Source organism: Pan troglodytes, chromosome 12 (assembly GCF_028858775.2).
Source record: "Pan troglodytes isolate AG18354 chromosome 12, NHGRI_mPanTro3-v2.0_pri, whole genome shotgun sequence".
In the NCBI taxonomy this organism is placed as follows: Eukaryota; Metazoa; Chordata; class Mammalia; order Primates; family Hominidae; genus Pan; species Pan troglodytes.
In genome coordinates this window covers 52,606,850-52,634,186 of record NC_072410.2, presented here as the reverse complement: position 1 = coordinate 52,634,186, position 27,337 = coordinate 52,606,850, and the positions used below count along the sequence as shown (strand labels likewise).

The 27,337-nt window shown below is 45.7% G+C and overlaps 1 protein-coding gene and 1 long non-coding RNA gene across 2 annotated transcripts; one reads left to right on the top strand and one right to left on the bottom strand.

The window, feature by feature from the left end:
• Positions 1–4,021: 4,021 nt before the first annotated feature.
• Positions 4,022–4,619, top strand: LOC104005022 (39S ribosomal protein L36, mitochondrial-like). The gene has a single exon (NM_001329980.1). The coding sequence runs from the start codon at positions 4,078–4,080 to the stop codon at positions 4,387–4,389; it is 312 nt and encodes a 103-aa protein (NP_001316909.1). The 5' UTR covers positions 4,022–4,077; the 3' UTR covers positions 4,390–4,619.
• Positions 4,620–25,087: 20,468 nt separating this feature from the next.
• Positions 25,088–26,394, bottom strand: LOC134807889 (uncharacterized). Its single transcript, XR_010149413.1, has 2 exons — positions 26,098–26,394; positions 25,088–25,475 (listed from the first exon to the last, which is right to left on the bottom strand). It is a non-coding gene; the product is annotated as an uncharacterized LOC134807889 (long non-coding RNA).
• Positions 26,395–27,337: the final 943 nt, after the last annotated feature.

Genomic DNA, 27,337 nt, shown 5'->3' with positions numbered 1-27,337 from the left:
GCTCGTCACCAAAGCTGGAGTACAGTGGCACGATCTCAGCTCACTGCAACCTCCGCCTCCCAGGTTCACACCATTCTCCTGCCTCAGCCTCCTGAGTAGCTGGGACTACAGGTGCCAGCCACCATGCCTGGCCTAATGTTTTGTATTTATTTATTTTTTTTTAGTAGAGATGGGGTTTCACCGTGTTAACCAGGATCGTCTCGATCTCCTGACCTCGTGATCCGCCCGCCTCGGCCTCCCAAAGTGCTGGGATTACAGGCGTGAACCACCGCGCCCAGGCTTCTTTTCTTTTAATGGTTGAATATATTCATATTCAAGTGTGATATGGTCATACAATATATGGTATCACATGACCACATGACATTTTATTTAGCCATTCATTAGTTGCTGGACATTTGTATTGTTTCCACTTCCTGACTATTATGAATAATGCTATGGTGAACATTGAACATTTGTGTACAAGTTTTGTATGGACATATGTTTTCATTTCTTTGGAGTATATACCTATCAGTGGAATTACTGGGTTATATGGTAACTCTATGTTTAACTTTTTGAGGACTGCCAAATTTTTTTCACAGTGGCTCTATCATTTTACATTCCCACCAGCAGTATATGAGGGTTCTAATATTTCTACATTCTTGCCAACACTTTTTTTTCTTTTTTTGGGATAGGATCTCACTCCTGTTGCTCAGGCTGGAGTGCAGTGGTGCGACCTCTGCTCACTGCAGCCTCAACTTCCTGAGCTCAGGTGATCCTCCCACCTCAGCCTCCCAAGTAGCTGAGACTACATGCACACGGCACCACACCCGGCTAATTTTTTGTATTTTTAGTAAAGATAAGGTTTTGCCACGTTGCCCAGGCTGGTCTCAAACGATCTGCCTGCCTGCCTTAGTCTCCCAAAGTGCTGGGATTACAAGCTTGAGCCACTGCACCTGGCCACTTTTTTTTTTCTTTTTTTTTACTGTAGCCATCCTGGTGGGTGTAAAGTGACACCTCATTGTGGTTTTGACCTGCATTTCCCTAATTGAGTATCTTTCCATTTGCTTATTGGCTGTTTATATATCTTCTTTGGAGAAACATTTATTAAAATCCTCCCCAACCTGGGCAACATAGTGAAAACCCATCTCTATTAAAAATTAAAAAATTAAAAATTTAAAAAAAATAGCCAGGTGCCATGGTGTGCGCCTGTGGTCCCAGCTACTCGGGAGGCTGAGGCAGGAGAATTGCTTGAACCCGGGAAGTGGAGGTTTAAGTGAGCCGAGATCACGCTATCACAATTCCAGCCTGGGTGACAGAGCGAGAATCCATCTCAAAACAACAAAATAAAATAAAATCCTTTGCCCATTTAAAAAATTAAGTTGTCTTTTTATTATTGCGTTGTAAGAGTTCTATATATATTCTATATACTAGAACCTTATTAGATATATAATTTGTAAATATTTTCTCCCGTTCTGTGAGTTGTCATAACTTTCTTAATAATGTCCTTTGAAGCACAAAAGTTTTTAATTTTGATGAAGACCAATTTTTTCTTTCTGTTTTTTTGGTTGTGGTTGCTTGTGCTTTTATTGTCATATGTAAGAAACCATTGCCTAATCTAAGGTCATGAAGATTTATACTCATGTTTTCTTCTATGAGTTTTATAGTGTAAGAACTAGAACTATAAAACTCTTAGAAGAAAACAAAAATATAAATCTTCATGACCTCGGATTTAGGTCTTTGACTCATTTTATGTTAATTTTTGTATATGGTGTAAGATTCCAGATTTTTTCTGTTGCATATGGATATCCAGTTGTTCCAACATTATTTGTTGAAAAGACTATTCTTTCATTATTTTATATTTTTTTCCTATTTTTTACCTTAAATTGTGAACATTTTCACTACAATAAATACTACAATTTTGTGCGGTTTTTTTTAGCCATATGTTATTTTTTTAACCTCTCTCCTATTTAATGCACATTTGTTTGTACATTTTGCTGTCTTTCTTTCTTTTTCTTTTCTTTTTTTTTTTTTTGAGACAGAGTTTCGCTCTGTCGCCCAGGCTGGAGTGCAGTGGCACGATATCAGCTCAGTTCAAGTGATTCTTATGCCTCAGCCTCCCCGGTAGCTGGGGCTGCAGGCACCCGCCACAGCACTCAGGTAATTTTTGTATTTTTAGGAGAAACGAGGTTTCTTCATGTTGGCCAGGCTGTTCTGGAACTCCAGAACAGACAACGGAGGCCGGGCGCGGTGGCTCACACCTGTAAGTAATCCCAGCACTTTGGGAGGCCGAGGTGGGCGGATCACTTGAGGTCAGAAGTTCCAGACCAGCCTGGCCAACATGGTGAAACCCCGTCTCTCCTAAAAACACAAAAAAGTAGCTGGGCGCGGTGGCGGGTGCCTGTAGTCCCAGCTATCGGGGAGGCTGAGGTGGGAGAATCGCTTGAACCCGGAAGGCAGAGGTTGCAGTGAGCCGAGATCGCACCATTGCACATCAGCCTGGGGGACAGAGCGAGACTCCGTCTCAAAAACAAAAGAACAAAATCAAATTATTCAAAAGAGGAAAGCCTGGATTTAAGGGCAGCTCCATTTCCAAGGCTTTTCATGCACATTATCACTTTGCTATAGAACAGCAGTTCTCAAACTTTTTGATCTTATCCCTTTACACTCTTAAAAATTACTCAGTTTGGCCGATGTGGTGGCTCACGCCTATAATCCCAGCACTTTGGGAGGTCATGGAGGAAGGATCACTTGAGCCCAGAAGGTCATAGACAATCCTGGCCTGGGCAACATGGCAAAGCCTCTTCTCTACAAAAAATACGAAAGTTAGCCAGGTATAGTGCCGAGTGCCTGTGGTCACAGCCACTCGGGAGGCTGAGGTGGGAGGATAACTTGAGCCCATGAGGCCGCAGTGAGCCATGATCGCACCACTGCACTCCAGCCTGGGCAACAGAGTGAGACCCTGTTGCAAAAAAAAAAAAAAAAAAAAATTGAGATTCCTAAAAAGCATTTTTGTTATGTGGTTAACCATCTCACAAATTAAAGCATATAAACATTTTAAATGTTTACATATTAATTATTTTACAAATAACTATAATAAACCCATTAAATGCTAACATAAGTTGATATTTTTTATTAAAAATAACTATTTTCCAGCCGGGCGCGGTGGCTCACGCCTGTAATCCCAGCACTTTGGGCGGCCGAGGCAGGCGGATCACCTGAGGTCGGGAGTTCAAGACCAGCCTGACCGACATGGAGAAACCTCGTCTCTACTGAAATTACAAAATTAGACGGGCGTGGTGACGCATGCCTGTTATCCCAGCTGCTCGGGAGGCTGAGGCAGGAGAATTGCTTGAACTCGGTAGGCGGAGGTTGCAGTGAGCCGAGATGGCGCCATTGCACTCCAACCAGGGCAACGAGAGTAAACTCCATCTAAAAACAAAAACAAACAAAAATATTTCCAAAACAAAAAATACTTAGTGTGAGAAACTATTTTGCACACTAAGATTTACATTTTTGCAAATCTCCTTAATGTCTGACAATAGAATACACTGTCTCCTGTTTGTTTCTGCCTTAATCACGTGATATCACAAATCATCTAACCTCTGGAAAATTACATTCTGTGCCAGTGAGCAAACGAGAGTGAAAAAGGCAAACAAATTTTGTTTTGTTTTGTTTTGTTTTTTTGAGATGGAGTCTTGCTCTGCCTCCTAGGCTGGAGTACTGTGGCACGATCTCGGCTCACTGCAACCTCTGCCTCCTAGGTTCAAGCGATTCTACCTCAGCCTCCTGAATAGCTGGGACTACAGGCGCGCACCACCGCACCCAGTTAATTTTTTTTTTTTTTTTTTTTTTTTTTTTTTTGTAATTTTAGTAAAGACAGGGTTTCACCATGTTGGCCAGGCTGGTCTCAAACTCCTGACCTCAGGTGATCCACCCACCTCAACCTCCCAAAGTGCTGGGATTACAGGTGTGAGCCACCACACCCAGCCACATCTTAGTATTATTATGAAAATAGTTCCGCCGCCATCTTTCTTCCTGGCAGGGGCCGACGCAGGGACCGGCGCGGGGGTGAGAGCGCGCGGCCGGATTCACCACAACATGGCAAATCTTTTTATAAGGAAAATGGTGAACCCTATGCTATATCTCAGTCGTCACACAGTGAAGCCTCGAGCCCTCTCCACATTTCTATTTGGATCCCTTCGAGGTGCAGCCCCCGTGGCTGTGGAACCCGGGGCAGAAGTGCGCTCACTTCTCTCACCCGGCCTCCTGCCCCACCTGCTGCCCGCGCTGGGGTTCAAAAACAAGACTGTCCTTAAGAAGAGCTGCAAGGACTGTTACCTGGTGAAGAGGCGGGGTCAGTGGTACGTCTATTGTAAAATCCATCCGAGGCACAAGCAGAGACAGATGTAGACCCTTTCCCTCCAGAGTCACGCACATACTCGTCATCGCGTCTCTTGGGAGAATGGTTGTATCTTATGGAAGGAATTATCACATCAAGGAGTCAGGGGAAAGTGACTGGAAGCAAACGCCCTAAAAGTTACCCATCACGTTTCAGTGTAAATGAGTAACTATAGAAGACATTGCATTATCTTATTTCCAAAATGTTCCAATTAAAAAACATTTTCCTATTTAAAAAAAGAAAATAGTTTTGACCTCTCAGACCCCTGAAAGGATCTGAGGGCGCCCTAGGGCCCCCCACCACTCTTTGAGAAATGCTACTCTACAGAAAGATTTTACCAAAGTGTACTGTCAGCACTGTGCCCCTTTTTCTGTACCTTCACCAACATTGGGCATCATCTTGCTTTTTTTTTTAGCCTTTGCTGATTTGTTAAACAAAAAGCAGGATCTCTTCGTGATTTTAATTTGCATTCTGAAAGGTTCATGATTTTTGAATTTATATTTTTTCTTTTATAAACCACCTCTTTATATCCTTTGCATGTTTTCTTTCTGGGATGGGCATTTTGTCTCATTTATTATAAGAGCACTGTTGTTGTTTTTTTTTCTGGCTCTATCCCAGGCTGGAGTGCAGTGGCGCGATCTCGGCTCACTTCAACCTCCGCCTCCCAGGTTCAAACGATTCTCCTGCGTCAGCCTCCCCAGTAGCTGGGACAGGCGCCGGCCACCACGTCCGGCTAATTTTTGTAGCTCACCACTGAGAACAAGGTGACAAACATGGAGTTTATTGTACCTGTGTCAGATCAGGATTAGAAGACTGGAGACCTGTGAGTCCCCTGTTCCTCACAGGGGAGGAAGTGGCCCATCTGGGTGGGCTTCTTGGCCTCAAGCCAATGCTGTGATGCCCAGTAGGGGGCTGTCTCACTGTACCCTAAGGTGGGGCCAGTTTATACCCAAAATTTTAACAAGGGATTTGGGTATCCAAGATGTTAAAGCTTTGTTAGGGGAAAATAGGCTAAGCCCTCATGACCCATTTCTTCAGAAAAGATGTTTTAGAATAAGAAAAGGAAACTAGAATTTAACAGTCTGACAGGATATTCTTGCTAACCACAAATTTACAGAATTATAGTTTAGCCATAGAGGTCTTCTCCTTTCTCAACTTTTGCAGATCTCTCCAGTAAATGCCTCTACTGCTTGACTGCTTTCTGAAATAGGAAACCATTATAAAGTAGAATTTGTGTCCAAAGTGACTAGGCCCAGTTAGCTGGGATTTTCTCCATTTCAGTGTTGTTTCCCCCATCCTTAAGCACACTGGAGATTTTTCTTTGCCAGTTTGGCCGGTGAAAAAAATGGTATAGCATTGTTTTAATTTTCATTTCTTGGATTACTGGTGAGTAAAAAGAAATGTTATGTATCTCTCAGCTGTTTGCATTTCTCCTTTAGTGAATTGCCTATTCGTATCTTTTTCACCTTTTTCTATTGGAGTGTTCGTATTTTTCTTAATGATTGAGGATCTCGTTATACAGTAAAATATTAACGCTTCGACATATAATGCATTTTTTTAATGTGTCAGTTTTCTTTTAACTTCTGCTCTGCAGAAGTGTCTAATGATTAAGTAGCTAAATCTATCAATCTTTAACTTTATGGTTTCTGTCTTTAAAGTCAGGTTTGGAAAGTCCTTCCCTAACTTCAATAATTGTTTTTCAAAATTTCCTCTTTTTTCCTCCTAGTATTTTATATTTCCATTTTGTTACACTATTTAAATCTAAACCATCTGACATTTACTTGGGTATATATTATATATGATGGGAAGAGCTAGTAATTTTTTTCCCCCAAATTGCAGGCTCGTTGTCCAGTGATATTTATTGAATAATCCAAGAAGGGAAAATATGTGGTCCGAGTGAATCTGTCTCCCCTTCCCGGGCCCCCGGAAGACATTTCTAATCAAATGCAGAACTCCTGGCTAAACTCAGACTAGGCCTCACAGCCCGATTACAACTGCAAGCAGCTACCTCCAACCTACGAGATTTGTCATCAAGATGAAACATTTTGTCATTCCCTAAGTAATCTATCCTTTTTCCTATTGATGTGTTACTGACATACCTGTCTTTTCTTTCTGTGTTACTGACATACCTGTCTTTTCTTTCTGTGTTACTGACATACCTGTCTTTTCCTGTGCCAGCTCCACACTGTTTGGTTATCACTTCCAAGTACTAAATGGTAATGACTGGTAGCACCAGTCTTATACCATTTTTCAACATTTTAAAATTATTTCCTCAAACAAAAGTCGGACTCAGAATATGTCAGAAAATATTTAAAAATAAAAAATAAAATTATTTTTTCTCATTTAAAGTTTTGATTTTTATTACATCAAAGTATTTCCAAAATAAATTAAAATTTAAAATTCATATTAGATTTTCCAATCTAGGTATACATAGTGTTTCTTTCCATTTTTAAAGATTCCCTTTATTTCTCTGAATTTTTTTTTTCATAATATCTTTCACGTTACTGGTCGACTTTATTCCTGCATATTTTATATTTGTGGTTGCTATCAGAAGTGTAAGTTTTGGCAGGGCGCAGTGACTCACGCCTGTAATCCCAGCACTTTGGGAGGCTGAGGTGGGGGGATCACTTAAGGTCAGGAGTTCGAGACCAGCCTGGCCAACATGGTGAAACCCTGTCTCTACTAAAAATACAAAAATTAGCCTGGCTTGGAGCTGGGCATCTCTAATCCCAGCTGCTAGGAAAGCTGAGGTAGGAGAACCTCTTAAACCCAGGAGGGGGAGGTTGCAGTGAGCCAAGATCACACCACTCCACTCCATCCTGGGTGACGGAGTGAGACTGTCTCAAAACAATAAATAAATAAATTTTAAAAGAGTAAAAGAAGTGGAAGTTTTTTGAATATAATATCTCATTTCTCACTCTGTCACCCAGGCTGGAGTGCAGTGGCATGATCTCAGCTCACTGCAACCTCTGCCTCCCAGGTTCAAACGATTCTCCTGCCTCAGCCTCCTGAGTAGCTGGGATTATAGGCATGCACTACCGCGCCCTTCTAATTTTGTATTTTTAGTAGAGATGGGGTTTCTCCATGTTGGTCAGGCTGGTCTCGAACTTCCAACCTCAGGTGATCCGCCCACCTCAGCCTCCCATAGTGCTGGGATTACAGGCGTAAGCCACCGTGCCTGGCCTTACTTTTTGTATTTTTAGTAGAGGTGGGGTTTCACCATGTTGGCCAGACTGATCTTGAACTCCTGACCTCAAGTGATCCTCCCACCTTGGCCTCCCAAAGTGTTGGGATTACAGGCGTGAGCCACTGTGCCTGGCTTTGTTTCTTATTACTAGAATGTAAGCTTCATGAGAGCAGAGTCCACATATCTTTTGTTCATAATAGCCATAGAGCTGGCTGGGCATGGAGGCTCACACCTGTAATCCCAGCACTTTGAGATGTCAAGGTGGGCGGATCACGAGGTCAGGAGATCGAGACCATCCTGGCCAACATGGTGAAACTCCATCTCTACTAAAAATACAAAAATTAGACAGGTGTGGCAGCACATGCCTGTAATCCCAGTTACTTGGGAGGCTGAGGCAGGAGAATCACTTGAACCCAGGAGGCAGAGGTTGCAGTGAGTCGAGATCGAGCCACTGTACTCCAGCCTGGCGACAGACCTAGACTCCGTCTCAGAAAAAAAAAAAAAAAAAAATAGACTAGAGCTTAAGAAACAGTGCCTCCACACTGTAGATTCTCAATAGAAGTTTTTAAATGAATGAAAGAATAATGGCACAAAGCAATGCTATTATCTTAGTGTTATTAATTTGTAACAGGCGCCCGGCGCAGGGGCTCACTCACGCCTGTAATCCCAGCACTTTGGGAGGCCAAGGTGGGTGGATCACCTGCAGTCAGGAGTTTGAGACCAGCCTGGCCAACATGGTGAAACCTCGTCTCTACTAAAAATACAAAAATTAGCCAGGTGTGGTGGCATGTGCCTGTAATCCCAGCTACTCGGGAGACTGAGGCAGGAGAATTGCTTGAACCCAGGAGGTGGAGGTTGCAGTGAGCCGAGATTGCATCACTGTACTCCAGCGTGGGTGACAGAGCAAGACTCTGTCCCCCCCGAAAGAAAAAAAGAAGGAAAGAGAGAGAGAAGAAAGAAAGAAAAGAAGGAGAGAAAGGAGAGAAGGAAGGAAGGAAGGAAGGAAGGAAAGAAAGAAAGAAAGAAAGAAAGAAAGAAAGAAAGAAAGAAAGAAAAAAGAAAAGAAAAAAGAAAAGAAAAAAGAAAAGAAAAGAAAGAGGAAGAGAAAGAAAGAAAATGAGCAAGGAAGGATTTGGTGGCAAGGAGGTCATTGGTGATCTTAGTGAGTGTGGGGAGTATCTTTGTTGGGCTGGGGCGAAAGCCGCCTGTGATGGTTGAGGAGAGGTGACAATATGCAGACTGCCTCTGGGCAGCTCCTTCAAGAAGCTTAGCAGGGCCAGGCGGTGGTTCACACCCACAATCCCAGCACTTTGGGAAGCCAAGGCATGAGGATCACTGGAGCCCAGGAGTTCAAGACCAGTGTAGGCAACATGCTGAAATCCTGTCTCTTACAAAAAATACAAAAATTAGCTGAGTGAGGCTGGGTGCGGTGGCTCATGCCTGTAATCTCAGCACTTTGGGAGGCCGAGACAGGCGGATCACTTGAGGTCAGGAGTTCAAAACCAGCCTGACCAACACAGTAAAAATCCATCTCTACTAAACAAAAATACAAAAATTTTTGCACCACCGCACTCCATCCTGGGTGAAAGAGTGAGACTCCATCTCAAAAAAAAAAAAAGAAAGAAGAAAAGAAAAGAAATTAGCTCAGTGTGGTGGCTGGCGCCTGTAGTCCCAGCTACTCCAGGGGCTGAGATGGGAGGATTGCTTTAGCCTGGGAGTTCGAGGCTGCAGTGAACCGTGATTGCGCCACTGCCCTCCAGCCTGGGCGACAAAGCGAGACCCTGTCTCAAAAAAAAAAAAAAAAAGAAGAAGAAGAAGCCACTAAGCTAAGAGGTAGGTACTAAGTTGAAGGGGAGACAGAATGGAGATAAGGATTTGGGTTTTTTAGGTGGTAGTGACACAGGGATGTTCATAAGCTGAAGAGGAAAAGACCAACAAACAGACTAAACATTTGAGAACGAGACAGAGGAAAAAGCATATGGAGCAAAGCACAGAGGTCACAGGGTGTGTGGCCAGCAGTGGTGGGGACGCTGCTAGCTTTCTCTGAAGTGGGAGAAAAGGAGTGTTCCTTTCCCTGCACTTTCTCAACCACACTGACTGAGGAAGGACGGGGGGGCCAAGAGAGCAGTGGGGGTGTCCAATCACTGTTCTTGGGCCTGGAAACTGTTGGGGCTGTGGACTCCAGAGTACTGAAGGACTGCTGGACGGAGCATATGGCTCCATCTGAGCCTGTAAATCATAAATCCACCTGGTCAAAGAGTAAAGGCCTCAAAGGTTCTGAGTTAATGGTCTGGTTTTTGACCTGAGCATCAGAAATTTTTTAAGCTCTCTGAGTGAGTCTAACATGCAGCCATGGTTGAGAACCACTGGGGTTAAGAAGTGAATTGAGACGTATGGAGACTTAAATCTCCAACCCTGGGTGGGAGGACAAGGAGAGGCTCTGCCGCCCTGGCTGGAGTAGTGGGGCCCTGTTTGGGTTGTGGACATCCCTTCAGTCATAGGAGGATGAATTCCTGCCTTGTTCCTTTGGTCGGATCTGAATTCTTCCCCAACCTCCTGCCCTAACTGATAGCATACAGGGCTTCCCAGACAGAGACCATCGGCCCCTAGGGTGGCAGAGAAAGGCCAGGTTCAGGAATGTGACATTAATTATGACAAACAATATGTTCTCCCACTTAAGAACTAAGCCTGGTTGGCTGCGCATGTGCGCGCGCGCGCTTGTGTGTGGGTGTGTGGGGGTGTGTGTGTGTGTGTGTCCAGGGCTGCCGATTCAACTGAAAAACAAAAGCGGCTCTGAGTCTGAAGCTAAGGTTTAACAAGTGACCAAGATGACTCATGCTGCTTGGCTGCAAAGGCCACAGGGCTGCCACCCCCAGCGGGGCGGGGCCTGGGTGGGAAGAGTCACAGGTACAGAGGCTCCTGTGACATTCCCACTCTGCCCTTGCATCGGCTGCCTTTGGGGCCAACCAAATACTTTTGTGAAAATTAAGACAGAAGGCTAGGCACGGTGGTTCACGCGTGTAATCCCAGCACTTTGGGAGGCCGAGGCAGGCGGATCACAAGGTCAAGAGATGGAGACCATCCCGGCCCACATGGTGAAACCCTGTTTCTACTAAAAATACAAAAACAGGCAGGGCGTGGTGGCTCATGCTTGTAATCCCAGCACTTTGGGAGGCTGAGGCAGGCAGATCACGAGCTCAGGAGATCGAAACCATCCTGGCTAATACGGTGAAACCCCGTCTCTACTAAAAATACAAAAAATTAGCCGGGTGTGGTGGCACGTGCCTGTAGTCCCAGCTACTCAGGAGGCTGAGGCGGGAGAATTGCTTGAACCCAGGAGGTGGAGGTTGCAGTGAGCCGAGACTGCGCCACCTCACTCCAGCCTGGCAACAGAGTGAGACTCCATCTCAAAAAAAAAAAAAAAAAAAAAGTAACTGGGTGTGGTGGCCCACACCTATAGTCCCAGCTACTCGGGAGGCTGAGGGAGGAGAATCACTTGAACCCAGGAGGCGGAGGTTGCAGTGAGCCGAGATCGTGCCACTGTACTCCAGTCTGGGCGACAGAGCCAGACTCCCTCTCAAAAAAAAACAAAAACAAAAACAAAAAAGAACCAGAAAATGTAACTTTCTTCCTATGGTCGTAAATCTGGTGTAAGCAGGCAAGTCAAAGCGATGTTGAAGCCAATGGATCTTGCAAAGGCATGGCAATGTTTGCACAAGGATGGGATATAGTAAGTTAAAATACATTGGCTTTTTCCAAATGGGCTCAAACTGGAAGAGAAGGTCTAAGCAGAGCATCTGCTGCTGTCAGGAGGGTTCCTCAGCAGGAGACAGGGCACCCCAGGGGCGCATATTTAATAAAAACTTACAATATGCAGGTTTTGGGACATGAAGGAAACATTTAACCTGTCCTGTCCAACACGGCGGCCACTTGTCACATGCGGCAGTTGAATACTTGGAATATGGCTAGTCTGAATAAAGATGTAAAACATATGCCGGATTTTAGACTTAGTACAGGGGTGGGAAAGAGTTTAAAATAGCTCAATATAGGCCGGGCACAGTGGTTCACACCTGTAATCCCAGCACTTTGGGAGGCCAAGGTGGGCGGATCACCTGCAGTCAGGAGTTTGAGACCAGCCTGGCCAACATGGCAAAACCCTGTCACTAATAAAATTACAAAAATTAGCTGGGAATGGTTGCGGGCGCCTGTACTCCCAGCCACTCAGTAGGCTGAGGCAGGAGAATTGCTTGAACCTGGGAGGAAGAGGTTGCAGTGAGCTGAGATCACACCACTGCACTCCAGCCTGGGAGACATAGAGACTCCGTCTCAAAAAAAAAAAACAAAAAAAACCTCTCTCTCCATGTATACATCTGTGTGTGTGTGTGTGTGTGTGTGTGTATTTTTTGTTTGTTTTGTTTTCACGGCTCACTGCAGCCTCAAACCTCTGGGCTCAAGTGTTCCTCCTGCCTCAGCCTCCTGAGCAGCTGGGACTACAGGCGCTCACCACCATGCCAAGCTAACCTTTTACTTTTTTGTAGAGATAGGTTCTTGCTATTATGTCCAGGCTGGTCTCGAGCTCCTGGGCTAAAGTGATCCTCCTGCCTTGGCCTCCCAAAGTGCTGGGATTAATAAACCACCATACCTGGCCAAACTCAATAATTTATTAATACTTTAAAAATACTGACTACGAGCTGGGCACAGTGGCTCATGCCTGTAATCCCAGCACACTTTGAGAGGCTGAGGAAGGCAGATCACTTGAGGTCAGGAGTTCAAGACCAGCCTGGGCAACATGGCAAAACCCCGTCTCTACTAAAAATACAAAAATTAGCTGGGCATAGTGGCACACACCTTTAATCCCAGCTACTCGGGAGGCTGAGGCAGGAGAATCACTTGAACCTGGGAGGCAATGGTTGCAGTGAGCCAAGATCCCGCCACTGCACTCCAGCCTGGGCAACAGAGCGAGACTATTTCTCAAACAAAACAAACAACTCTATCACCCAGGCTGGAATGCATTGACAGGATCCTAGCTCACTGCAGCCTCTAATTCCTGGGCCTAAGTGATCCTCCCGCTTTAGCCTCCTGCGTAGCCACCCCACCAGCCTTAAATGTTTTTTCAACCTGATAGAAAGAGCAATCTGTCTGCTCTCTTTCCTAGTCTTCCTTTTTGTTTTGTTTTGTTTTTTTTTACAAAGATTGCTAAACATTTATGACATGCTGGTAGAATAAGAGATACAGGAAATGGGCAGGGCGCGGTGGCTCACGCCTGTAATCCCAGCACTTTGGGAGGCCAAGGCGGGCGGATCACCTGAGATTGGGAGTTAGAGACCAGCCTGACCAACATGGAAAAACCCTCTCTCTACTAAAAATACAAAATTAGCCAGGCATGGTGGCACATGCCAGTAATCCCAGCTACTCGGGAGGCTGAGGCAGGAGAATTGCTTGAACCGTGGAGGCAGAGGTTGCCAAGATCATGCCATTGCACTCCAGTCTGGGCAACAAGAGCAAAACTCCATCCCAAAAAAGAAATAATAATAATTCTTTCTAAAGAAGGGGTCTCGCTATGTTGCTCAGGCTGAGGCGCAGTGACTGTTCACAGACGTGATCATAACACAGTACAACCTCAAACTCCTGGCCTCAAGGGATTCTCTCGGCTTAGCCTCCGGAGTAGCAGGGACCACAGGCATGCGCCACGGCACCCAGTGTGGCACACTTTAAAAAATGCAGCCACTTAAGGGCACTTTCTGTTGTTTTATTTATCTCTCAAGTTTTACTTATTTATAAATCTATGCACACATACACATGTACTATTGGATGAGAGCAGCAGGAGGCTGTGGAAAGGATACTTGGCATAAAGCCAAGAGCACTTGTCTCCAGGTCTGATCTCCCACTTCCTGGGGCTCAATTTCCCCATTCATAAAATGGGTGGGTTGGCCTAGATAGGACTAAGGACTTTTCCAGCTTAGATATTGCAGGATTCTAGATTGAAGTCAAACTGTTCCTTAGATTTTGTATCTGATCCCACAGCCAGAGAGCAGGGCTGGTTTCCTTGTTAATGCGATCCAGTGCTGTCAGCCATGAGAGACTTCACCTTTGGAACAGAAATTTCCATCTGCATCCTCTGTGCAGATCATGCCTATCCCTCCTCCCCACTCACACCCCTCCTCATGTAAATCAGCCTGGGGAATCAGATCTTGGAGAAACTTCGATCTCTTTATCTGGAAGGCACAAAGATAGCATTGCAAAGCCTGCTGCTGGTGTGGAGGTGGTGTTCAGGAATGCTTCACATTTTTCTAGCAAGTTTCATTCCTAGTAGTATAATCTTGAGGAGAGGCCTTTCCCCAGGGAGGCTTTGGGGAAACTAGCAATGGAATGAGGGAAAGAACATGGACTGGGTGGGAGAGAGCCTTCTTTAGAAGGAAATACTGGCAAAATCCGGTATTGCAAAGTTTTGAAAAAATCCATCCTATTGCATTTGCTTAGAAAGAACCTGGGGCTGGGCAGTCGGCCTGGCTCTGTCACTGTGTGATTTTAAAAGACATTTAATGTTTCCAAGCTACTGAGTACAACAGGTTTCTCACTGAGCTTGATTTTGCACCCCTCCAGCCCACCCTCTATCTACAATGCTGCCAGCACTGACTCTAAAATGCACATGACTCCACCTCCACTCCCACCCCACTGCCTCCATTACCTGTAGCAAAAAATAAAAGAAAATCTAAACTCTTCTCTATGACATTTGAAGCCTTTAAAATCTGGTCCCAGGCTACATTTTTAATCTCATCTCATACTCTCCAGCTCACTGAGCCCCTTCCCCTATTGTCCTGAGTCCCTATCTGCCTCTGGACAGCCATGAGCTCCACTGGGAAGGACAGTGGCTTGGCCACCCCGGCTGTGTTCTTCCCCCAGTACCCTTTCCAGTTCCTGGCACAGAGGCTCAGTAAAGGTTTGATGCCTGAATAACCAACTAAATGGGCAATCATGTAAATCAAGGAAGTCCCATGGACTGGACAACTCCTAAATTCCCTTCCAGCACTAACTTCTGAGTACTGTTCCCCAGGGCAGAGCTCAAAACTGCTTAGGACTTGACCTGGTTCATACTGTTACTGCAGTTTGAAAAACAGAGACAGGTGGTCTGACAAAGGGTTTAAAAGTTTTTTATTCATATGACAATTTTGCATACAGCAGAAAAATTAAAATACAATGCAATTTAAATATTTAAAATTGCTTTAAAACAAGATCATCCTATGGTTACACAACAATGTGGATGTACTTAATGCCATGTACACTTACATGGCTGAGATGGTAAACTTTATGTTATGTGTATTTCACTACAATTGAAAAAAAACAAGACTGCCAGGCACGATGGCTCACGCCTATAATCCCAGCATTTTGGGAAGCCAAGACAGGAAGATCATTTGAGGCCAAGAATTCAAGACCAGCCTGGGCAACACAGCAAAAAAATCTTACAGTTAGTTAGCCATGGTGGTGCATGCCTGTGGTCCCAGCTACTCGGGAGGCTGAGGCAGGAAGATCGCTTGAACCCAGAAGGTTAAGGCTGCAGTGAGTAGCGCTCGTGCCACTGCACCCCAGCCAGGGCGACAGAGTGAGACCCTGTCTCAAACAAACAAACAAAAAGCTCAAGACTTTCCTGGATGTGTAGTTGCTACCACCATGCCCCGGCCCTTCTGTAGAGGGGGCTTTTAAAGAGATAAAACAAACAAAAATCTCAAGTAGCAGAAGTATTGAAACCTTTGATTCCTAGAGAAGATGGAGAAAGAAAGGATTCCTGGTTTAACAAAATGTTAAATGTAGTGAAATTTAAAGTACCCTAATATCACCAATGCCCAGAAGCCTCAGCCATCTGTCACACTGAGGGCTAGGAAATGAGCAAAAATGCCTCTGTGGGACCACAAGAAATATCATTAGACTAATCGAAGAACCAATTTTATGAAGTAGATGATCCCAATTTTTAAAACTGTAAAGAAAGCATTTACGTTTTTGTTTTTGTTTTATAAAGACAGGGCCTCGCTGGGTGCAGTGGCTCACTCCTGTAATCCCAGCACTTTGGGAGGCCGAGGTGGGTGAACCACAAGCTCAGGAGATCGAGACCATCTTGTCTAACATGGTGAAACCCCGTCTCTACTAAAAATACAAAAATTAGTTGGGTGTGGTAGCACGTGCCTGTAATCCCAGCCACTCGGGAGGCTGAGGCTGGAGAATCGCTTGAACCCAGGAGACGGAGATTGCAGTGAGCCGAGATTGCGCCACTGCACTCCAGCCTGGGTGACAGAGTGAGACTCCATCTCAAAAAAAAAAAAAAAGAAAAGACAGGGTAGACCTCTGTTGCCCAGGCTGCAGCGTAGTGGCACAATTATAGCTCACCATAGCCTCAACCTTCTGGCATCAAGCGATCCTTCCACTTCAGCCTCCCAAGTAGCTAGGACCCTAGGTGTGTACCACCATGCCCAGCTAATTTTTTTGGCGGGGGTGTGGGGGAGGGTTCACACTATGTTGCCTAGGCTGATGTCGAATTCCTGGCCGCAAGCAATCCTCCTGCCTTAGCCTCCCAAAGGGCTGGGATTACAAGAGTGAGCCACTGCACCCAGTGGTTACCATTTTATAGTCAAGGAAATTAAAGCTTAGAAAAAGTAACTTGTGGCTGGGTGCCGTGGCTCACGCCTGTAATCCCAGCATTCTGGGAGGCCAAAGGGAGTGGATCACCTGAGGTAGGGAGTTCAAGACCAGCCTGACCAACATGGAGAAACCCTGTCTCTACTAAAAATACAAAATTAGCCAGATGTGGTGGTGCATGCCTGTAATCCCAGATACTCGGAAGGCTGAGGCAGGAGAATCACTTGAACCTGGGAGGTGGAGGTTGCAATGAGCCAAGATCGCACCATTGCACTCCAGCCTGGGCAACAAGAGCAAAACTCCGTCTCAAAAAAAAAGAAAGAAAGAAAGAAAGAAAAAGTAACTTGTGTAAATTTATATATACAGCTGGCCAGTTGAAAACTAAGATTCAAAACTACCTTGGGTGTGGGAAGAGTTTAAAACAAAAAAAAACCAAGTCCATGCTGTTTCCAGTGCCCCATTCCTTATAATGGCTTTCTTGTTAGGCTTGGTTTTGCTTTGAGTCCTCCCAAAGCAACTCTGACTACCTAATCGAAACAGAACATTATTAGAAGGAGCCTAGGGTGGCTCCGGGGACTAAAGGAAGTGCTAACAAACAGCCCTAGACAGGCAGGGACCGCAGCAGATGAGGGACCTTCATTCTAAAACACGAGCATTCATGTGACACTGCTCCAAGCTTGCCAGGCTCAGAAATTCTGTTCAGGTTTCAAATTCCTAGGAGAGAGAATCTGGTTTGCCTGCCTGTGTTAGGTGCCCACAGCCCTATCAGTCAGCTCTGCCCAGGGAGACAGAGTCCTGAACCCTAGACATGGCCACTGGGGTGCATCCTAGGTGTTGGCTCTTCCCAGAGGAGGGAAATCCCTGTGGGTCAGGCAGTCCCCTCAGGTAAGTCCCCAGCAGAAAATTTTCTGCGGGGAGGAAAAAGGGAACAGAAGTAGCCTGTCACCCGAGAAGCCTCCATGGCAACATTTGGAGCTATCAATTCAGCCTCAGCTTCACAGTTTGCTCCCTTCAAGGTTTCACCATTATCAGGGGCTGCAAACCTGCGCAGCATATCTGCAATTTTGGCCTCGCTGTATCCTTCAGTGTTAAAACTCATCTTAACCACACCAAGGTTGCTGGAGCTTGTCTTCCAAAGGCACCCTTGGGGGCTTAGTGGGTGCAAGGGCCGCTCAGGGCAAATGAAAATGAAAGGCACACAACCAAGAAAGCTCAGAGGTGCCTGGAAGGCAGGCTGTGCTCACTCTCCAGAAACCCCTGAAGGCTCTTTCGGAAGAAAGAAAAGAAAAATGTGTGCCATGCATTTGACTCGGTTTAGCTGTGCTTTGGGGCTCATGGCATGGAAACCTGCCCATGCACAGTCAGCCCTAACAAGCAATAACCAGAGGTGTCTGGCCTAAACTCTAAAATGCTCTTAAGGATATTAGAACCATTAACTCTAACTGGAGTTAATCTATAGGCACAAATCACTCGCCAAATTAACTGGCCAGTGGTTTAACAGCCTTTCAAACTCAGGAAGGCCTGTATATAAATCGACAGCAGCAACTACCACTGCTTAGCACCTTACTGCTATTTCAATTGCATTTCTCTACAATCCTGAGAAAGCTGCTATTATTATAACCATTTATGGATGAGAAAGATGAGGCACAGAGTTTTGACGTGACCCAGAACACACAATGTTGGGAAATTCCAGACAGAATGGGGACTTGAATTTAGGTCTTCTGATCCCAAATCCTAGACGGATGTTTCTTATGAGGACTTTCTCATGGATTCATCACTTCTTTATTCACTTTATGTCATCAGCCCTTTTTTCAGAGTAAGTTACCTAATGATTCTCCACCCTTGCACAGTGGGGCTGGCTTCTCCATGCCAGTGTAAATGTACGTACAAAGAATGCATCAGATTAGCTTCTATGCCCAAGAAAGTAATGTCACCCTTGTCTTGGGCTCTAATTGCAAGAACAGCTGAGCTGGAGCAGATCCTGGTGACCATTTGTTGCCAAGTCCAGGATTACACAGTGGACAAGAGGAGTTTTCTAGGACTACACTAAAATGAGTATAGTTAGGGTGAGGATTTCAGGACCATGGAACTAGAAGGAACTTTATTCTAAACCTCAGGCTTGAAATTCAAAACCAGAGTTTTTACCCTTGCCTGTTAGATGTCAATCAGAGTTTAGTTCAGCCTGAGTGCTCCTGCACAAGTCTTCAGTGTTCCTCTATGGATTTATGATTGTCTGGCCTCTCCATCACCCCTCTGGAGTGGGAAATAAGTGAAAGTGGCATGGAAGGAGGTATGATTTGGGCAGAGAGAAAAATCAGCCTCTTCACGGTCCTGACCTGTTTTTCAAACCCTGAGTCAAGAATCCACTGATGGGTTTGTTAAAGCAATTTACTAGGTAAAGACCAACACTTAAAAAATAAGATAAAATTAGTCAAGCAGGAAATATCAGACTATATCACATGTAGTTATGGTACATAATGTTTCACAAAACGTTTTAAAATAATTTTCAAAAATAAATATATTTATGTATAATGGTATGTAAAAATGTATCTTTTACCACAAGTCTTAGTTTAAAAAAAAAAAGTTTGAAAGGCACTGGCTAAGTGGATTGAGAACTGGAATGTCTGAGATTTATAACCCTCTCCACTTAATATGGGATCTCAGATGTCAGGGAATATTATGAGGCCTATTTAAAACTTGCCACCCAGAAACATAAAACCAAAACCAAAAGCTGCAAGGAAAAAGATTTTGTAAAATATTTCTAAATTGTCTATATTAAAACATACAACAGAATTGAAAGGTGTAAAACTGAAAAAACATCTGCATCCACATGTCAAAGTGTCAAATTCTTGCTATTAAAATAATGATTATAAATCAAGAAGTGAAAAAGTCTGATATTCCAACAGAAGAAAAGGGACAGAGGCAAATCATGAGAAAAAGGGAAATAGATAAAAAAATGTTCGCCGGATGCGGTGGTTCAAGCCTGTAATCCCAGACTTTGGGAGGCTAAGGTGGGTAGATCACCTGAGGTCAGGAGTTCTAGACCAGCCTGGCCAACATGTGAAACCCCGTCTCTACTAAAAATACAAAAATTAGCTGAGCATGGTGGCGCATGCCTGTAGGCTCAGCTACTTGGGAGGAGGAGGCACAAGAATCACTTGAACCCAGGAGGCAGAGGTTGCAGTGAGCCAAGAATGCACCACTGCACTCTAGCTTGTGCAACAGAGACTCAGTCTCAAAAATAAATAAATAAATAAAAATAAAAAGATGTTCAACTTCACCAATAATGTCAATTAAGACAGGATCTAATTTTTTTTCAACTCCCGATGTTTTTTAAATACCCAGTTTTGTCAAGGATGTAACACTATAAAAGGCGCCACATATTGCTAGTGGGAGTATAATTAGATAAACTGGGAGAAAAATTGGCAATACACACCAGAAGCCTTGAAAATTGTACCCTTTGTCTTAATAATCCCTCTTCAAATAATTTATCTCAAGGAAACAATCATGGGTGTGTTCAAGGTTGTTAACAATAGTAAAAAACTTGAGGAAAAAAAAAAAAACCCTGGCTGTCCAACAATAGGAATGTTATGATCTTGTTTACAAAATATAATTAATTAATTAATCAGTTAACTAGCAAAGCCCCAACATGGGGCTTGAGTTTGGGCCATTCTGGGGGCTGAAAGCCTGACCACTCCTCTAGTTCATTTTCCTGAGCTGACTGATGAAGGCAGAAGGAGGGAGGAGTTTAGAGAATACAGGCTTGGGGGAGGTGCGATGCAGACAATGGGACTGTTGAACCTCAGCAGAGACGGTTTGAGATGGAAGCTGAGGAGCTATTTTCAAGAGATACTTTGCAAGACTCTAAATCTGAGGCCTGGGATTAACAAAAAAGACATCATAGGTGTGTTGGTAAAAAGTGCCCTGGAGAAGAGTAGAGCAGACAAGAGGGTCTAGGGACTGTGAGGGACTTTGCAGGTTTATTTAGGGTAGGCAGGGAAGGCCCCTCTGATGAGTTGAGATTTACCAGAGACCTGAAGAAATGGTGAGAACTACCAAGGGAGGCTAGGCAGAGGGAACAGCCAGTGCAAAGGCCTTGAGGCAGCACATGCTTGCTGTGTTTTAAGAACAGCAAGGAGGCCAGTGTGGCTGGAGTATGGTGAGCACAGGTGACACTGGCAGGAGACAAGGGCAGCAAAGCAGCCCAGGTTGGGTCATGTAGGACCTTGTGGGCATTCTAAGGATTTGTCATTTACTCTGAGTGAGATGGGGAGCCGTGGGGAGGATTTTGAGTAGGGAAGGGACATGTCCTGACTTAGGTTTTTATTTTTATTTATTTATTTTTTTTTGAGATGGAGTCTTGCTTTGTCGCCGAGGCTGGAGTGCAGTGGCGCAATCTCGGCTTGCTGAAACCTCCCACTCCCGAGCACAAGCGATTTTCCTGCCTCAGCCTCCCTAGTAGCTGGGATTACATGGGTGTGCCACCATGCCCAGCTAATTTTTATATTTTTAGTAGAGACAGGGATTCACCATGTTGGCCAGGCTGATCTTGAACTCCTGACCTCAAGTGATCCATCTGCCTTGGCCTCCCAAAGTGCTAGGGTTACAGGCATAAGCCACTGAGCCCGGCCCTGACTTAGGTTTTTAAAGGATCACTCTAGAGAGTGCAATGTGGAAGACAGGCTTAGGGGACAGGTATGGGGGCTGAAGACAGAAGTTGGACAACACTTACGAGGTTACTGCAATAATCCAGGTAGGAGGTGGTGACTTGGACCAGGATGATGGCAGAGGAAACAGTGAGATGTGTTCAGATCTTGGATCTATTTTGAAGGTAGACTGATAGAATTTGCTAATGGATGGGGTGAGATTTTGTTTGTGTGTGTGTGTGTGTGTGTGTTTGTGTATGAGCAAGAGAACAGGCCGGGCATGGTGGCTCATGCCTGTAATCCCAGCACTTTGGGAGGCCAAGGTGGGTGGATCAATTGGGATCAGGAGTTTGACATGGTGAAACCCCATCTCTACTAAAAATACAAAAATTAGCTGGGTGTGGTGGTGCACATCTGTAATCCCAGCTACTCGGGAGACTGAGGCAGGAGAATCACTTGAACCTGTGAGGCAGAGGTTGCAGCGAGCCAAGATTGCACCATTGCACTCCAGCCTGGTCAACAGAGCAAGACTCCGTCTTAAAAAAAAAAAAAAAAAAAAGAGAGAGAGAGAGAACATGGGGCCCACCTCTCCCCACGTGAACCAGATTCTCTGCAGATGGTTCATGGTATTTCTTTTCTTTTTTTTCCCTTCAAGTTATTGGTGGAGAAAGTTCATGGTATTTCCTAAACACTCCCCAGGAGACACTAATGTGCAGCCAGGGTTAAGAACCACTGCTCTAGATGGTGACGTTATAGGAAACTTTTATTCCTTTTTTTTTGTTTGAGGCAGAGTCTCGCTCTGTCACCCAGGCTGGAGTACAATGGCGCGATCTCAGCTCACCGCAACCTCTGCCTCCCAGGTTCAAGCAATTCTCCTGCCTCAGCCTCCCAAGTAGCTGGGATTACAGGCGTGAGCCACCACACCTGGCTAATTTTGTATTTTTAGTAGAGACAGGGTTTCTCCATTTTGGTCAGGCTGGTCTCGAACTCCCAACCTCAGGTGATCCACCCGCCTCGGCCTCCCAAAGTGCTAGGATTAAAGGCGTGAGCCACTGCACCTGGCCTGGAAACTTTTATTCTTATATTTATTTATTTATGTTTTAATATTCTTATCTTTATTTTCCACATTTTCTACAATAAAAGTTTTAATAAGAGGAGAAAGGGGGCCGGGTGCGGTGGCTCATGCCTGTAATCCCAGCAGTTTGGGAGGCCGAGGTGGGTGGATCACGAGGTCAGGAGATGGAAACCATACTGGCTAACACGGTGAAACCCCATCTCTACTAAAAATACAAAAAAAAATTAGCCAGGCATGGTGGCGGGCACCTGTAGTCCCAGCTACTTGCGAGACTGAGGCAGGAGAATGGTGTGAACCCGGGAGGCAGAGCTTGCAGTGAGCCGAGATCGGGCCACTGCACTCCAGCCTGGGCGACAGTGCGAGACTCCATCTCAAAAAAAAAAAGAGGAGAAAAGGTATTTTAAACAAAACATCTCCCCTCCCCCATCCTGAACTGTGAAATGTAAGATAATAACAATACAACTTTCTTTTAATGATCATATCTCCACTTGCCAAATACCATCCCATGACCAGCATAAATGTCACCTTCTCTCTGGAGCCCCTTGCACTTCCCCAATCACCAGTGACAGCTCATTTTTGCCCTCTCCTGTGGCCCACATGGCCCCTCTTTTTGGAACTTAGTTCTCTCTTTTTCTTTTCTTTTCTTTTTTTTTTTTTTTTTTTTTTTTTTTTTTGAGGCAGTGTCTCGCTCTGTTGCCTTGCCTGGGCTGGAGTGTAGTGGTGTGATCTCAGCTCACTACAACCTCTGCCTCCTGGGTTCAAGCAATTCTCATGCCTCAGCCTCCCAAGTAGCTGGGATTACAGGCACACACCAGCACGCTCGGCTAATTTTTGTATTTTTAAAAGTAGAGACAGGGATTTGCCATGTTGGCCAGGCTGCTCTTGAATTCCTGACCTCAAGTGATCTGCCCTCCTCGGCCTCCCAAAGTGCTGGGATTAGGCGTGAGCCACTGCACCTGGCTAGAGCTTAGTTCTCTAGTGTTGGTAGTTGGAGCCTGCTTTTTTGGAGGAGGTCTTTCCTATAAACCCACTCTGGAAACAGTGTCAAAGCAGGAAGTGAGAGGTTATGTTTGAGGTCCACAGTCCAGCTGGAAGAAGTGGTAGACAGAGGACCTTAGATTGTCAGGCCATTGGGCCACAGAATCAGGGCCTGGATCTGGGACAGTGCTTGGTCTCCCCTGAGGCTCTAGGCTCCTGGTTCACCTGTTCTGAATCCCTGTCTCTTGGGAGGCAGGGAGTGAGCTATTTGTGTAAGACTAAGGCCTTAGAATATGTCCCAAGTTCTCTGGCATCAGACACCCCACTCAGGGGCCAAACAGAAAGCTGTGAAGGGTGGTGAGAAAAGTCTCTTCTTACACCTCCTCTCCACCACTATTTAGTACCTTGCTTTTTTAGCTTTCATGTTATATTATGACTGGTTTCCCATGTCATTAAATATTCTTCAGAAATTTAACTTCGATGATAACATATTATTCCCATTACCCATAACTTCATCATCCTCCAACTGTTCAAAAGTTAGATTATTTCTAGCTTTTACTATTACGGTGTATTAACATCACCTGGTAATTGATCTAAAAGGAATAATTAGGAATCAGTCCCCAAATTTGGAGATGGCAACCAAGAAGTCTTTTTCATTTTCCACAGTTTTCCCACATTTTTGTTTTTTTTTTCAAGAGATGCTCTGCAACTCAGGCTGCAGTGCAGTGGGATGATCATAATTCACTGTAACCTCAAATTCCTGGGCTCAGGCTCCCAAATAGCTAGGATTAATGGCGCATGCCACCATGCCAGGCTAATTTTATTTTTGTAGAGATGGGAGTCTTGCTATGTTGCCCAAGCTGGTTTTGAACTCCTGGGCTCAAGTGATCCTCTTGCCTCGACCTCCCTAAGTGCTAAGTGTTGGGTTTATAGAGATGAGCCACCATGCCTTCTTTTCTTTTCTTTTTTTTTTTTTTAATTCTGTTTTGCAAAGGATATCCCTCTTGCCAGCATCTGAATAATATCTATCTTTAACTATTATTATTTATGTCTGTAAATAGCTTTACAGTTCACAAAGCATTTTCTTATATAATGTCTCATCTAATCAACACAGCAACACTATGAAATAAGTTACTATTTCCATTTTACATTTGGAGAAATTAAGGCTCAGAAAGGCTATGTGACATGTTCAAGGTAACACATTTAGTGTCAGAGCTGGGACGTGGACCCGGGTCTTGGGACTCCCGAAACCATATCCTTTACCGTGGGCAAAGTGCTATGCTAAGGTCTTACCAGAAACATAAATGGCATTGGAAGAAGGACAAGTATGGAACAGCACCCCAGGCAGAGTGGGCGATGCCACTGGTAAGATACAGAGAAAGTACTACAGACAGTGGCTTTGCAAGGACAGAGCAGTTCCTCCCACAGAGGGCATGCAGTAGGCTTTGGGAAGAAACGTGGCCAAGTCGGGTCTTCAAAGGTGAATAGGATCTAGATATTCAGATTAAGAGAGAGGGCTTTCCACAGGCTCAGTGAATGGGAAAGGAAAGTGTGGCTGATTGGGGAAAGCGCTAGCACAGGGAGCAAGAGATGGGGCGTGGCTGGGGAGGAATGGAATTGTAATTCTAGCCTCACAAAGGCTAGAGCCAGCAGGGCCTTGGGATCATGTGGGGAGGAAACCAGAGATGTGTGGAACAATTTGCTGAAGGCAGAACCAGGCAGGGAAAGGGCAGGGTCAGGTTCGTACCCTTGCCTCTGGCCACCAGGGCCAATGCTCCTTCCCTGCAGTAAACCCGATTAATCTCCTCAAACTCAGGTGCCATCGCCTTGGAATAGTATTTACCGCGGGGCGCGGTGGCTCACGCCTGTAATCTCAGCGCTTTGGGAGGCTGAGGTGGGAGGATCCCTTGAGCCTAGGGGTTCGAGACCAGCCTGGGCAACATAGCGAGACCCTGTGGTTAAAAAAAAATTAAAATTAGCCAATAGTGGTGGCACGCGCCTGTAGTACCAGCTTCTTAGGAAGCTGAGGCAGGAGGATCACCTGTGCCCAGAGAGGGCGAGGCTGCAGTGGGCCATCATCGTGCCACTGTACTCCAGCCTGGGCGACAGTTCGAGACCTTTTCTCAAAAAAAGAAAAAAAAAAAGTTGTTCAAATTGTGTAGTGCACGGGAGGAAAGAAGTATGACAATAACATAGGACAGCAGCCGGCTCTTTTTTTCATCAGGATGTGGAGAGTGGGCGCCTTGGGAAGATGAAATTGAGTATGTGCGGGGGAGGGGTCATATGAAACAAGGTCGGGAAGGGGGCGGGGAGAGCTGGGGCTCTGGAGGAGCTTGGGGCTCGCGCTGCGGGGGAGGAAGCGCCTTCCGCGGTCGCTGGGGGGAAGTGGTTAGGAGGAAGCAAGGGCAGTGGAGGGGACTGCTGGGGGGTCCCGTCTGGGAAAGCAGGCACGGATGCGGGGACATTTCCGCCCGTCACCCTGGCAAAGCGCTCGCAGGACTGGAGGGACAGAGTTCTCAGATCCAAGTAGAGAAAACCGGGAACGGTTCCGGCTCTGGGGACTGACATTCATCGCGGCAGTTTCTGGTGGCAAAACAGAGGAAACAAAGGAATGATGAAATGAACTGAGCTGCCTTCATGCCCCGGATGAATGTTCAGCCATTAGAAAAGAGTGAATCCCAGCTGGGATTTGGGGTTCCACGGTGTACTAGAAAAGCAAAACAAAGAGAAGCGCCTACTAGATGCCATCTTGGAAAACAAAAGCAAACGTGTGTGTGTGTGTGTGTGTGTATGTGTGTGTGATGTTACATGGGCATGGGGAAATTACGGAAGTAAATACTAATGCTTGCGGCCGGGCGCGTGGCTGACGCCTGTAATCCCAGCACTTTGGGAGGCCGAGGCGGACGGATCACGAGGTCAGGAGATCGAGACCACGGTGACACCCCGTCTCTACTAAAAATACAAAAAGCCGGGTGTAGTGGCGGGCGCCTGTAGTCCCAGCTACTCGGGAGGCTAAGGCAGGAGAATGGCGTGAACCCAGGAGGCGGAGCTTGCAGTGAGCCGAGATCGCGCCACTGCACTCCAGCCTGGGTGACAGAGCGAGACTCCGTCTCAAAAAAAAAAAAAAAAAAAAATACTAATGCTTGTGTAAATTGGGATGGTGGAAAATGAGGAAGAGGGCGGCAGGGGAATCCTTAGTACTTACAGAGAAAACGGAGCAAGTGTACAAGCACGCCAACCCCCCGGGTGCCCAAGCTCGGCGCTCACGCGGCTAGGATGACGCCCGTGGGACGCCCCAGGGGCCCTGCTCGCAGCCACTCTGCTCAGGGTCATTTATAGTCTCTCCGCTCTTTGTTAAATAAAGACGGTGAGACACGGACGGGCTGGAGCCGTCAGGGGTAGTGGAGGGCAGAGGGGACGGGTCGGGGCGCCCCTCGCTCCTGCCACGCTGCCGCCGCCCCAGACAAAGACAGCTGCGTACGGCGGGAGCGCAGGGGCGCCTGCGCGCAGCGCCTGAATCGCCTGTCCCGTCTCCCCCTGACGCCCACACACCCAAGCGGCAGCCCACTCCCCTTCTACCCCGCAGCCATTTGCTTCCCATCCCTTGATTTTCTTTTTTCTTTTCCCCTCCCCTCAGCATCCCCCCAACCTCCTCTGATACTTTGTCTAATTGTCTAATGAATTTACCTATTCTAGGTATTTCGTATAAGTGGAATCATATAATATTCGTCCTTCTGTGTCGGCTTATTTTGCTTAGCACAATGTTTTTTATTTATTTATTTTTTTTCTTTGTGACAGGGTCTCGTTCTGTCGCCCAGGCTGGGGCACAGTGGCGCTCAGCTCACTGCAACCTCCACCTCCGGGTTTCAAGTGATCCTCCCACCTCAGCCTCCCAAATAGCTGGGACTACAGGTGCGCTGCCACCACTGCCTAGCTAATTTTTGTATTTTTGGTAGAGACGAGGTTTCGCCATGTTGCCCACGCTGGTTTCCAGCTCCTTAGCTCAAACGATCCTCCTGCCACAGCCTCCCAAAGTGCTGTAATTACAGGCATGTGAGCCACCATGCCCGGCCGCTTAGCATGAATCTTTTCAAGGTTCATCCCTGCTGCAGCACATATGAGAACTTCATTTCTTTTATTGTATTTGTGGTAATATGTACACAACATAAAGCTTCTTATTTTAATCAATTTTTAAGTGTACAGTTTAGTGGCACTAGTCACATGGTTGTGCACTCACCACCATCATCCATCTCTAGAACTCTTCCATCATCCTAAACTGAAACTCTGTACCCATGAAACAGCTCCCTCATTCCCCTCTACCCCGCTCCTGGCAACCACCATTCTACTTTCTGCCCCTGTGCACTTGGGAGCATCACCTTTCTGGGACATCTGCAATGGTTCTCTGGAGGATTGTCTCCCCTTTTTTAAAAATGTATTTTCTTTTC